This window comes from Humulus lupulus, chromosome 2 (genome assembly GCF_963169125.1).
Source record: "Humulus lupulus chromosome 2, drHumLupu1.1, whole genome shotgun sequence".
Lineage (NCBI taxonomy): Eukaryota > Viridiplantae > Streptophyta > Magnoliopsida > Rosales > Cannabaceae > Humulus > Humulus lupulus.
The window spans coordinates 73,940,389-73,952,659 of NC_084794.1; the positions used below are offsets into that span (position 1 = coordinate 73,940,389).

Consider the following 12,271-nt stretch of genomic DNA (forward strand, 5'->3'; position numbering starts at 1 on the left):
TTGTGAGAAGTGTTGTAAACACTTTGTGTATTTTTTGTTTCTCAATTTTAGTAAAAGAATTGCAGCAGATTTAGACATTTTTGCGTGTGTGTTATTTCCACTATTATTTTTATTCTCACTAATCTGATTCATAAAAAAATTCGCATAATTTTTCCCAACATCAACTTATCCATATATAAAATATACTAAAAATACCTATAAGTAGTAATTAAAAACAATCACTACCTAAATTTTTTCTACATATGTATTTGATAAATATCAACAATATTTTATATACTGCTAGATTTATCAATGAACTCATATTTAATTATGTAGAACTAATGGTAAGTGGTAACCTCATCTCAACAAAATGAAGGATTAATTATTTTTATTAATGGAATTGACTAAAGTCCTGCTTTATACATTTTGTTTTCTAATCACTGTTTATATTTTGTAGTTTTATTTATTTATTATTACTATAAGTAATGGAAAAATGATGACATAAATATTAAATGTTTTTGAAATATAATATATTATTATTAAATTTTTTACAACAAAAATACCTAAAATGTTCATTGGAATAACAGAGGTCGCTTAACAAATATCACGTTTTAATAAGTCCAACTCATAAATTTTCAAAAATGATTTAAATTGATTTTAAAATAAAATATTAAATTAAAGCACAAACATTATTACTAAAGTAATATTTTTTAATAAAAATAAATTAAAACTAATAGAATTAATGGTCGCACTGTTTTAACAACTATGTCTATTTTTTTCGTAAAAAAATAAAGCTAAGTTTATATTAAATTACTACATTTCCTAAATTACAATGTCACATGTCTTCATTCTTAAAGTACATATACATACAAACAACAAATGCAAAAAAGATCAAAGATTGGTGAGCTTTATTTATCAATTAATAATAACTTCACATAAACTTAATATTATGTGCACGCTTTGAACTCCTTCAAATGACATCTTAGTTTGAGTGATAAACTATATCATTTGACTTTTCCATTCATTCCAAAAGCTCAAGTCAAAAACGAAAGCTTACTCAATCAAAACCAAAACAACTGTATGCAAACTAATACTTTTATATTCATAATAGGGATTTCACACGCATTTCTCATCTCGAGCTTATTTGATCATGAAATGAGTGATTAAAAAGATAAATAAAAGGGCCATAATAGTGATCTACTTGTTTTTATTTTAAAAATAGAATCACACATGCACAAGAAATTTATTTTATAATGATTGATCACTAATCATGGATACACTGATGCAAGACAAAAGTGTTTATGTCTAAATACCAATAAAGGCTCTAGAACTGAATCAACATAGTATCACTACTAATACTATAATGTTGATTGTTGAGCGGTATATATGAAAGGTAAAACTTCACATTATAAGAGGGCATATTCATACTATATAAGTTAATTAAGCTTCAATTCTCAGCAATCTTCATAACGTTTGGTTTAATTGATCCTAAAAATTAATATTTTGTGAATACTTCAAAATTGATGAAGCGATATCAAAAGAACACAGAGATACGAACAATATATTGTGTTGATTAACTAGAGAGTAAACATATTTAAGAATGCACATATATAGGCAGTAATAATTTAATTATCGAAAGGAATATAGCGACAAAATTGCTCCTACATTTCTACTGTATCATTTTTTTTTGTAAATGCCAAATCTATCCTTTTTATTTTCGTAAATTAAAAAATTCATTCAAAAAATTTCCTCCTAATTTGGTCAAGTTTACATGAATAAGATACCCTCAACAAAAAATTGGGTAATTCTATGCATTTCTTAATTTTATTCATCTTTTCTCTAACCCATTATTGATTATTATTTAATTTCATATGTATTTTTGGTTGTATTTATTTGGCTACAAGTTTAAAGTAAGAAAATATTTTTTTCCGTGTCAATTTTGAGTAAACTAAATTCTGTGTACCGAAGACAAAAATTTTAAAATTATATTAAATATATAAAAAAATATATAATACTATAAATATATAAGTAATGAACAAAGTATAAAAATTATATGTGAAAGTGAAATAAAAAAAAAAATCAATAGAGGCATAATAGCAATTTTCTTTTACAAAAAGACTAAAACGCAAAAACAAAATATAAAAAATAATTAAAAAAATTAAAGGGCCAGCTAAGCTAGGTCCGCTTACGGTGAAAATGCAGGGATATATTTTGTTATTATCGTTAACATAAATACTGAGAATATATTTTGTTAGGATGAGAATATAAATTTTAGTGCAATTAATCTCGGATATATGGGTTCTGTACTCTCAGTACGAGTAATCAAATCATATATAGAACATGGCCAACAAAAGCTACCCGATTCCAAAGTAAGGAAAAGTTGATTAAAAGAAAGAACCAATAATAATACCATAAAGCTTTTCCCATTACAAGATTCTTACTATAAAAATAAGATAAGTGATTTTCCCCCACCATTTTTCAAACGCTTTATTCACAATTTTAGTACTACAAACAAATCTCTTTCATGAAAGCTCTGGATTGAGATAAGGGAGGGAAAAAGTAGATTACCTACTATAGATATATGCCAAATGTCGTTGATGATTGGCAACAAAAACTGAACTAAAAAAAGCTTAAAAACCATAACAATAAATAACCAAGTTCAATAACAATGAAACCCTCTCCACAGAATATATCATGCAATGAAAAAGTTCCGGTCATGATTTGGTGAAGGTAACAAAATGAAGCTTCAAGGTTAAAGTGGGTTTGCCGTTTTTGACTAATGTCACAGGAAGATGTGAAAATATGAGATGCCTACCCAAGAAAAGAAGGAAAGATAATGGCCGTTGCAATTTCTCTAAGCTTAGGCCCACGAAATCTTGGCGATCAAATAGTGGGACATAAAACCACATTTGGTTGTCATTATAGAAGCTATGACAAGATTGTTGGCACAAACAGGTGTAGGTAATGATAGGCGGGTCACATGAAAATGAGGTGGGTTTAGGTAGACTGTGAGACTGTATTAGGTTGAACAATGGGAAAACATATGTCCCCTTCCACCCACCGTGAAATCGTGGCTACAAGTAATACGTTGTTTACTTTAAAGAAATGTTATCATGATATTAAAGTGTTAATTCTTTTACTAGCAAAATACAAGTGCTAATACTTATCTTAATTGACTACAAACACACAAGTTAAACGAAATAAATTGGAAAAACATGCTACTCTAATGTCTCCTTTTCTTTTACTTTTTTCAAAATTTAAAATGGTGTTGTTTTCTTATTCTTATAGGGTATTAGATTGCTGTTTTGACTTCAAGAATAGCTACTCTAATGTTTAGTTTTATTTAAAATATGTATTAGTTTATTTTTATTATATTTTTTAATTATCATTTAAGTTTTAAATAAATAAACACTCTCATATATATTAAAAGAATAACATACAAATATTTTATATATTATAAAAAAAATGATAATTTTAAAAAAAAAAATCTATTAGATACACACTTTCTATATATGGGGATTCTATTTTTAAAGTAAATAATTTGATGTTGTTTATTAGATTAAAATTTAGTGTTCATAGTAATTTAAAATTTGAAATTTTATATGTTTTGATTTATATATTATATATGGCGATTCTAGTTTTAAACTTAAATATTTTTTTCTAATTTTTTTATAAAAATATTTAATATTATTTAATTAGTGGCTAGAGCAATTAAAATAAGTAATTTCTCATTAAAAAAACTAAACGACAAAATAAAAAATGTGTATTTATGTCTTACATCACTATTATATAATTTGGATAAACAAAGTACATAAAATGAGAAAATAGACAATTAATAAAAGAAAAGAATAAATTTAAGTTTTCAGTTATATTTTTGAAAATATAATTGACAGGGTAATTTAAATACTTTGATATAAAATTTTAAAATATGTAATAAAAAATTATTATGACTCATTTATTACTTTTTATTTTTAATTTATCTACCTTATTTAGATGACTTTATTATTTTTTATTTATCTTAATTTATTTACCTTATTTAGATGATTATTGTTGACGCGGTTCTTCGACAACAGGTAATTAACAGAATAAGAGAGTGGGATTAGTGCTAAGTAATGAACCGAAACAGATGACTAATCTTAAAATAAAACGGTGATGCGAATACTTTTTTTTAGGTGGTTCAAAGGTTCAAATCCTTCTACTCCACCAGCCAATATTATTGCTAGTTTCCTGGTATTCTTTGCAGGGTATTTCTTTACATAATAGAGTCCAACCCCTTGCAACTCCTAGGGTCTCCATATTTATAGGAGAGGGCACCTGGGGGTTGGCAAGGGGGGTCATCCCTTGACCTTCTTACCCATCATGTCATCTTTGTGACATTCATGATTAATTCCTAAAACCTGACAACTGAAGTGTGGTCTAATCAATAAGTAAGGGAGATAATGGGCCGCACAGCCCAACCCAGTCGTGGGTGCCTGAACACACACGTTTAGGCTTTGTGTCCAAGAATTCAGGGATATATCAGACACGTGATGCCTGATATATGCATGTTTACATTGCGTGGTTGATTTTATAAGGGGTCATAGACGCCAACTCAGGCTCGTACCTCGAGCTGGATATCTTCTTAGCCCGCGGTGTCCATGCTTCTGACCCGACTCCTTAGCAACTTCAGTGAACCTGCAGTTACCTCGAGCTAAAGAGGTGGGACCTAGGAGCAGCAGCTCCGGGTACAGGCCACCCACGGGGCTGATGCACAATTACGCCATACCCCAGCCTGCTAATAGCCCGTGGAGAATTAGGGCGTACAATTATAAAACTAACGTTGTTAGAAAAAAAAATATTAAATATAATAGAAACTAGCAATTTATATTAAAGTCACATTTATAATATCTCTTCTATATAAAAAAGTGTGTAGATAACGGAAATTCTTGGTTTTAACGGTTTGTTTTATTAACTGTTGACTGCGTTTTTAGCCAACGACGTGAGAACGTCAATTACGACAAGCCTTCAAGAGAAATAAAAACGACAACAGACGGTATCAGCAAGAAAAATAAAGAACACAGGAGAGTTTGATAGTGGTTCAGCCCCGATTGTCGGTAATAGCCTAATCCACTTAGAGTTGTGATTTATAAATCTATACTCAAGATCAGATGGACTGAGCCAACTGAGTTTCTTCAGTACAGATTGTGAAAATACAAGAAATCTCTCTAATTTCAGCACTTTCTCTCTCTAGAATAGACAGTCCCAATTTTCTCTCTCTAGAAAGAAGAAGCAGAAGAAGCCCATTCTCTCATCCCATAAGCTCCCTATTTATAGGCCTGGGATCCTCAACTGATATCCCCTTATGATCGGGATATTTTATTATATTTATTACATTTATATTACAAATAAACATTCAAAATTCAAAATGTAACAAACTCCCCATTTGTGGGAAGAATGAGAGATTCCCGCGTATGTTGTTGAAGTTGTGTCTGACTTAGTCTCCTCTAGCTAGTTGGTCCACCTCCTACCCACTACCCATGCAAGTGCTGGTTGAACATGCATGGTGGTAGGATATGCATGGTGGTAGGACATGTTTTTGGTGGGTTGAACGTGCATGGTGGTAGGAGATGCACTTCTCTCCTCTAACATGCACTCTCCTCTAGCATGCCATGTTCCTCCTTGAACCAATCTCCTTGGCTTCTCCTCGGACCAAGGTGGTCCGAGGCAACCTCCTTGGCACCTCACCTTGGACAACATTGAGGCAACCTCACCTTGAACAACATTAAGGCAACCTCACCTTGAACAACATTGAGGCAACCTCCTTTAGCATCTCCCAAACATGTCCGATCGAACATTGTATAGGCTCTCCTTATCAAAATCTAAGTCTCCATTCTCTTGCATGAGACTCCTCCTCCTTAGCTATTTACCTTGGACACGTTCGAGCCAACACTTAGAAAACCTTGGGAGGCTTACCTCCTACACACCCTTGGGGTCTCCTAGGACCACATCCTCCTTGGGGTCTCCTAGGACCATTCCCCTTAACTCTCCTAGAATGCACCTTCCTATTTTTTGGGTATAACATTAACTTTAACAAAATATTCTAAATATTTAACAAAATATACCTTTAAAACAAATTAAAAATATATATTTATCAATTATATTAATATAAATTCAAATATTATAAAATATCATTATTATAATAATATTTAATATATATAATAATTATATTAATATAAATTCAAATTTAAATTCAAACGTTATCAAATATCATTATTATAATAATATATAATATCAGACTAGATATTTGATAAATATATTAATATAAAAAAAAAATTATCAGGAAAGGAATTTCTGAACAAAGCCAATACAAAAACAAGCCAAGTCTGGCCCAAAATACAAACCAGTAATTACATTAAGCCAATTCTAAAAATAAATCCCCTCTCATCATCTGTCATTTTTCTCTGTGTACAACCAAATAATCTATAATGAATCTCTCTTTTAATCTTTTCAACTGTATGATTCACACTATAAGTGTAATTTTCATATATACAAGTGTTTCTATTGATCCAAATGTGATAAGTTGCAGCTGCAAAAACTGCTGCCAAAATCTCAGTTTTCACCCCTTTCTTGAAGCCTTCAATCCAACGCAGCCAATCCTCATATTTAAGAGGCCAAATACACCCAGTCCAGCTTTGCAGAAGCTGAACCACACGCTTCGAATAAGTACAACAAATGACTGTGATCCTCCTCAGTCATCTCACAAACAGAGCAAAGAGAATTTTCAACAGGGATCTGGCATCTTAGCAGGTGATCTCTAGTAAGTAAAGAGGAATTTACAGCCTGCCATAACACAAAACAATGTTTTGGAATACTCAATCTATTCCACACAAATTTTTGATAGGTCACTTTATTCCCTTCAAGCAAGCAATTATACAATCTGCCTGTAGAGAATTTCCCAAGAGCTCTAGCAAACTCAATATCTTCCTTAGAAAACAATTGACGAATATGGCATAACGTTCGCCAGTACCAGCTTGTGTCCGGCTTAAGTTGATGCCCCCAAAAATCAGAGTCTTTTAAGTAAATGTGATTCACCCATTTGACCCAAAGAGACTCTTGATTTGAGGTTAAAGCCCAAACATACTTAGCAATTAAAGCCTTGTTCCATTTTGAACCTTCTCTGAAGCCAAGTCCTCCATACTCTTTAGGAAGACAGATCTTTTCCCAAGAAACTAGGTGAAATTTGCTTCTAGATCCATTATTACCCCAAATAAACCACATACAAAGCTTATCTATTTCTTTAATAATACTTTGAGGTAATAAAAAAACTCCCATCCAATAGTTTCTCAACCCCAAAAGAACAGAGTTAATGAGTTGGGATTTACCTGCATAAGAGAGATGCCTGCTAGCCCAAGTGTGAAGTCTCAGCTTTATTTTTTTCAGGATGACACCACAATCTTCAGCCTTCCATTTGGTTGGTCGCATAGGGACCCCCAAATACTTGAGAGGAAAACTCCCTTCCTCAAACTTGACAATCCTCATTAATTCTTGTTTTTCCAGCTGGGAAACACCACCAAAAAAAACCTGTGATTTGCTTTTGTTAGCAGAAAGTCCTGTACTTTGGCAGAACTCATCAAAGACTGTAGCCACTACTCGAACCGAGTTGATGTTGGCCTTGCAAAAGATGATAAGGTCATCAGCAAAGCATAAGTTGATGAGCTTAAGATCTTTACACAAAGGGTGATACCTGAAAGAATTATCCTGGGCACCAAACTGAAGTAATCGAGTGAGGTATTCCATTACAAGCACGAACAACAAAGGAGAAACAGAGTCTCCTTGTCTCAAGCCTTTAGCTCCTTTAAAACCCCCTTGGAATCTCCCATTTATCATGAGAGAATATTTTGTACCTCTAAGGCAGACCATGATCCAATTGATAAAACGGGAAGGAAAACAGTAAGCGATAAGGAGATTCTCTAAAAACAGCCAGTCAACTGTATCATACGCTTTACTCAAATCAATTTTCAAGGCACATCTGGGGGACACAGCTTTTCTGCTATAATTCTTAACCAGGTCTTGCAGAATCATAATGTTGTGAGCAAGGGACCTTTGTTTAATGAAGACCCCTTGGTTTTGATTGATGAGAAAAGGAAGAACCTCAGCAAGTCTGCTATAGATCAACTTCGAGATACACTTGTGCAGTGTATTGCAACAAGCAATTGGACGATAATCCACTGCTCGCGTTGGTACATCCGTCTTTGGAACTAAAGCTATAGTGGTGTCATTTAGCTCATCTGAAATGTACCCTATTTCAAAGAACTCAAGAACTGCAATAGTAATTCGTCCCCAATCTCTTTCCACATAGCTTTGTAAAATTCTGAGCCATAGCCATCCGGGCCTGGACTTTTAGTTCCAGGAATGCTGAACTAAGCTTTTCGCACATCTTCCTTGCTAAAAGACTTAACCAATCTCAACTGCCTATCAAGATCAAGTCGAGGCCCCATACTAATACACTGGGAGTTGAGAGGCTTAGTAACCGAACTAGGACTGCCCATGATGCTCTGAAAGTGGCTGATAAAGTGCTGAACAACCTCTGAATAATCTTCTATTTTCTGTCCAGTCTCATTGACAAAAGAAACTATACGGTTTTCCTCTCTTCTTTTTTTAATAGTGGCATGAAAGTAGGCATTGTTATCATCTCCTTTTTGCAACCAAGTAACTTTGCTACGTTGAATCAAAAAACTTCTGTATTGTTTGGCTTGAAAAGCATACCTATCGGCGACTTCCTTTTCGGCTTCTTGTAAAGAGTAGTCAGCTGGATTAGATTGAGCCACCAGCTGAGCTTTTTGAAAATCACCTTTAGCAATATGGTAGTTTTGCTCAACATTCCCAATCTCATGTCTGTTGAATCTTTTCAGTTCATGTTTGAGTCTCAAAAGTTTCTTCATAATCCTGTTTAAACCAGTCCCATGTATAGCTCCTCCCCAACTCTACAAAACAGTTTCCTCAAATTTGCTATGGTGAGTCCACATATTGAAAAACCTAAAAGGTTTCCTTCCTAGATTTCCCAGCTGATGAGACTTCACAAGGCAAAAGCAGTGATCCGAGATCACCTCCCATTGGAAATCAGCTTCAGTGTTAGGAAAGGAATCGATCCAGTCCTCATTGACGAAGACATGATCGATTTTAGAATAAACTCGATCACCTCCATCTTGATTATTAGACCAAGTATATTTGGATCTTGAACTCTTAAGAGGAGCAATCCAACTTTGAGCTAGCTAAGCAGTTGAGTCCAGCAGCTCCAAGTTAGTGACTGACCCCCCCCCCCCCCCCCCCCCCCCTATCATCATAGTTGAAACAAGCATTAAAATCCCCTAAAACAATCCAAGGCTTAACTGGAAAATTTACACCAGCAAGCCCATTCCATAAGCCAGCCCTTTCCTCTATGGTATTAAAACCATACACAAATGTTACACAGAAAACAGAATTCAATCCTACCATGTTCACCTGACAATGAACAAATTGTTGATTCTCAGCAAGGATATGGACCTTCACAAAGTCCTTCCTCCAAAGAACCAATAAGCCCTTCTGTGATTAAACTATTATGAAAGTCCCAACCACAACAAAATCTCTCCACCATTTCCCCTACTTTCTCCCCTTTCAATTTATTTTCTAAAATGGCAGCAATTCCCACCTTATTCAATCTTAAGAGATTCATCAAGCTTTCTTGTTTATCTCTTTTATTTAGACCCCGAATGTTCTAGCTAATTAGGTTGCAGTAGTCCATGATCAAGTTGCTGAGGAAGTGTATCCACTATCACATCTTGTATCTGTTTTTGTAACACAGTAAACACATTTTGAGTCTCAGTTGAATCAGTATCTATACTCTTCCTTTTAATCATAGAATTCCCAACTTTCTTAGGCTTTTCCCATTGCTCTGCTTCCCCTAGTTTTGGTGTTTGGACAATAATTTCTCTCTTTTCCTCTATTACAGTGTGCTCTGTACTAGTTACTTTAGGAACCTCATCTGGTTTCTTCTTCACCCAAGTCTTAGGAACCTCCTTCTTACAATCAGCCATAGTATGCCCATAACCTTTGCAATTTTTGCATTTCACCGGTAACTATTCATATTCAACAAATTGATCTTGCAATTGACCATGTTCATTGAGATACTGAATCATATGAGGAGGATCATCAGTAATGTTCATTTCAACCAGAACTCTAGCAAATTTTACCATGGATCTTTCCTTAGTAATTTTATCAACCATAATTGGTTTGCCGATGGTACTAACAAGCGCACTCAAACACTTTTGGCCCCAATATTGCAAACCCAGATTAGGTAGACAGATCCAAAGAGGGACTGAGCTAACTAACCTTATTGCATCCAAGTCTGGAGACCATGGCCGCACTATAACTGGTTTTCGATCAAATTGCACCACACCTGTTTCCAATACCAGATCACGAGTAGCTTCATCATTGAATTTGACTATTGTTAGCCCCATACTCATTCGAACAACTCTTTCAATTCCCAGATGGCCCCAAAATGCGTTTGACAAAGCCTTCAAAAACTGAGATAGGTGGATTAGCACCTAGAACCATACAGATAACAGTCGTATTCCAATTTTGAGTATGCTCAGCAACTTCATCAATATCCATTTGAGCTATTTTCTTGCCTTCTTTAACAATCGGCTCCGCATAGTGAAGCTTCGCATCCGTACTAACCTAATTCAGTTTCGCCCAATGTTTATGAGCAGAAGTTTGGAAATCCTCCTGTTCCGTCTCATTTTCCCAATTAGAACGTAATCCCTCGCCCTCGGTTAAACGCTGGATCATCGAATCATGAATCAAATCATTCGACTTCAATGCCTCAGCAATGATTTGAGGTTCTGTTGTTGGGCAGATCTACTCCCTTTGTTCAATTCCTGCATCAATAATCTCAGCACAGATCTGTTTAGTTGCAATCTGGTTTGAAGGGGGCTCATCATCTCGAAGACGAACTGGCTTTCGAGTCACCCTCTTTTTCTTCATCGCGAGAGAGAAGAAAAATTTAAATGTTATAAAATATATATTTTTTTTCAAGAAGAAGAATTGAACTTCATTAATCAACCAGACAAAATATACAAACCAACCAAACTAAACAAACAGAGGCTATAAACTCAGCCAACCCCGTCTAATACAAGAGATATCCTTACCTAAAATACAATCTCAAGCAACTACAAACCAGCCCACCCAACTAATTACATTGTTATTTTAGCTAAAAATCTTTGTTCCTGTGTAGACAACTTCTTATTTTTTACAATGTAAAGTCTGTGTTGTATTGTAGATTTTATCTCAGTTGCAATACCAACAGCAGTCCTAGAATAATTGTCAAAAACACATCTATTACGATTCCTCCATATGCTATATACCACAGCTGCCAAAATCATGTTTGTGATATAAAATAGAATGCCATGATTTCTGCTAGAAAGCCAGATCCTCCAGCTACCAAACTCAGTAGGCTAGGCACTAAAAGCCATCCAATCAAATATAAGGTCCATAATCTGTTTGGAAAGAATACAAGCAAAGAAAAGATGGGAATGACTTTCAGCATATCTACCACAAACAGGGCACATAAGGGAATCAAGTGGCACACTGAATCGGAGCATATTGTCACGAGTAAGCAGCTGAGAGTTAACTACTTGCCATAACAGAAATCTGTGCTTAGGAATAGACAATCTACACCATACAGCTCGATGATAACCAACTTGTTGTTGGCTAAGAGTACTATTGTATAGTTTTGATGATTGAAACTTTCCAGATATACCAGCAGTTTTAATATCATCACAGCCGAATTTACCTCTCAATTTACATAATTTCCTCCGATACCAGCTAGTATCCGGAGGCAACTTATAAGAGTAGAAGTTTGAGCCTTTCAAATGGATTGAGTTTATCCATTTAACCCACAGCATATCATGCTTCTCAGAGATAGCCCATATATACTTAGCTAAGATGACATAGTTCCAAACCAAACTATTTATGAACCCAAGACCACCATATGCTTTTGGAAGACAAACCTTCGCCCAAGAAGCCATATGTATATTGCTCCTACTGCCATTGACTCCCCATATGTATCTTATGTTATAAAATATTATATGATAATAATATATAATTATATTTTTTATTAATTCTATTAATATAAATTTAAATATTATAAAATATTATTATTATAATAATATTCAAGACTATATATTTAATACTTATGTTGATATAAATTTAAATATTATAAAATATCGTTATAATAATATATAATACAATATTTAAAAAATTATCATTTATGTTT

General features: G+C 33.9%; 1 protein-coding gene across 1 annotated transcript; it reads right to left on the reverse strand.

Annotated features, from left to right (window-relative positions):
• Positions 1-8,942: 8,942 nt before the first annotated feature.
• LOC133814406 (uncharacterized) lies at positions 8,943-9,670 on the reverse strand. The gene is made up of 3 exons (XM_062247370.1): positions 9,502-9,670; positions 9,334-9,395; positions 8,943-9,230 (listed from the first exon to the last, which is right to left on the reverse strand). Exons 1-3 carry the CDS (start codon positions 9,668-9,670, stop codon positions 8,943-8,945), a joined length of 519 nt encoding a protein of 172 aa, XP_062103354.1.
• Positions 9,671-12,271: the final 2,601 nt, after the last annotated feature.

Bases quoted from the DNA above. Each gene is read 5' to 3' on its own strand.
- LOC133814406 (XM_062247370.1), bottom strand. From the start codon at position 9,670: ATGAATCTCTTAAGATTGAATAAGGTGGGAATTGCTGCCATTTTAGAA. The intron at 9,396-9,501 runs GTCCATATCCTT...TTAATACCATAG, and splicing joins GGAGGAAGGACTTTGTGAAG to AGGAAAGGGCTGGCTTATGG. The intron at 9,231-9,333 runs GTTTTAGGGGAT...TCAACTGCTTAG, and splicing joins TTCCAGTTAAGCCTTGGATT to CTAGCTCAAAGTTGGATTGC.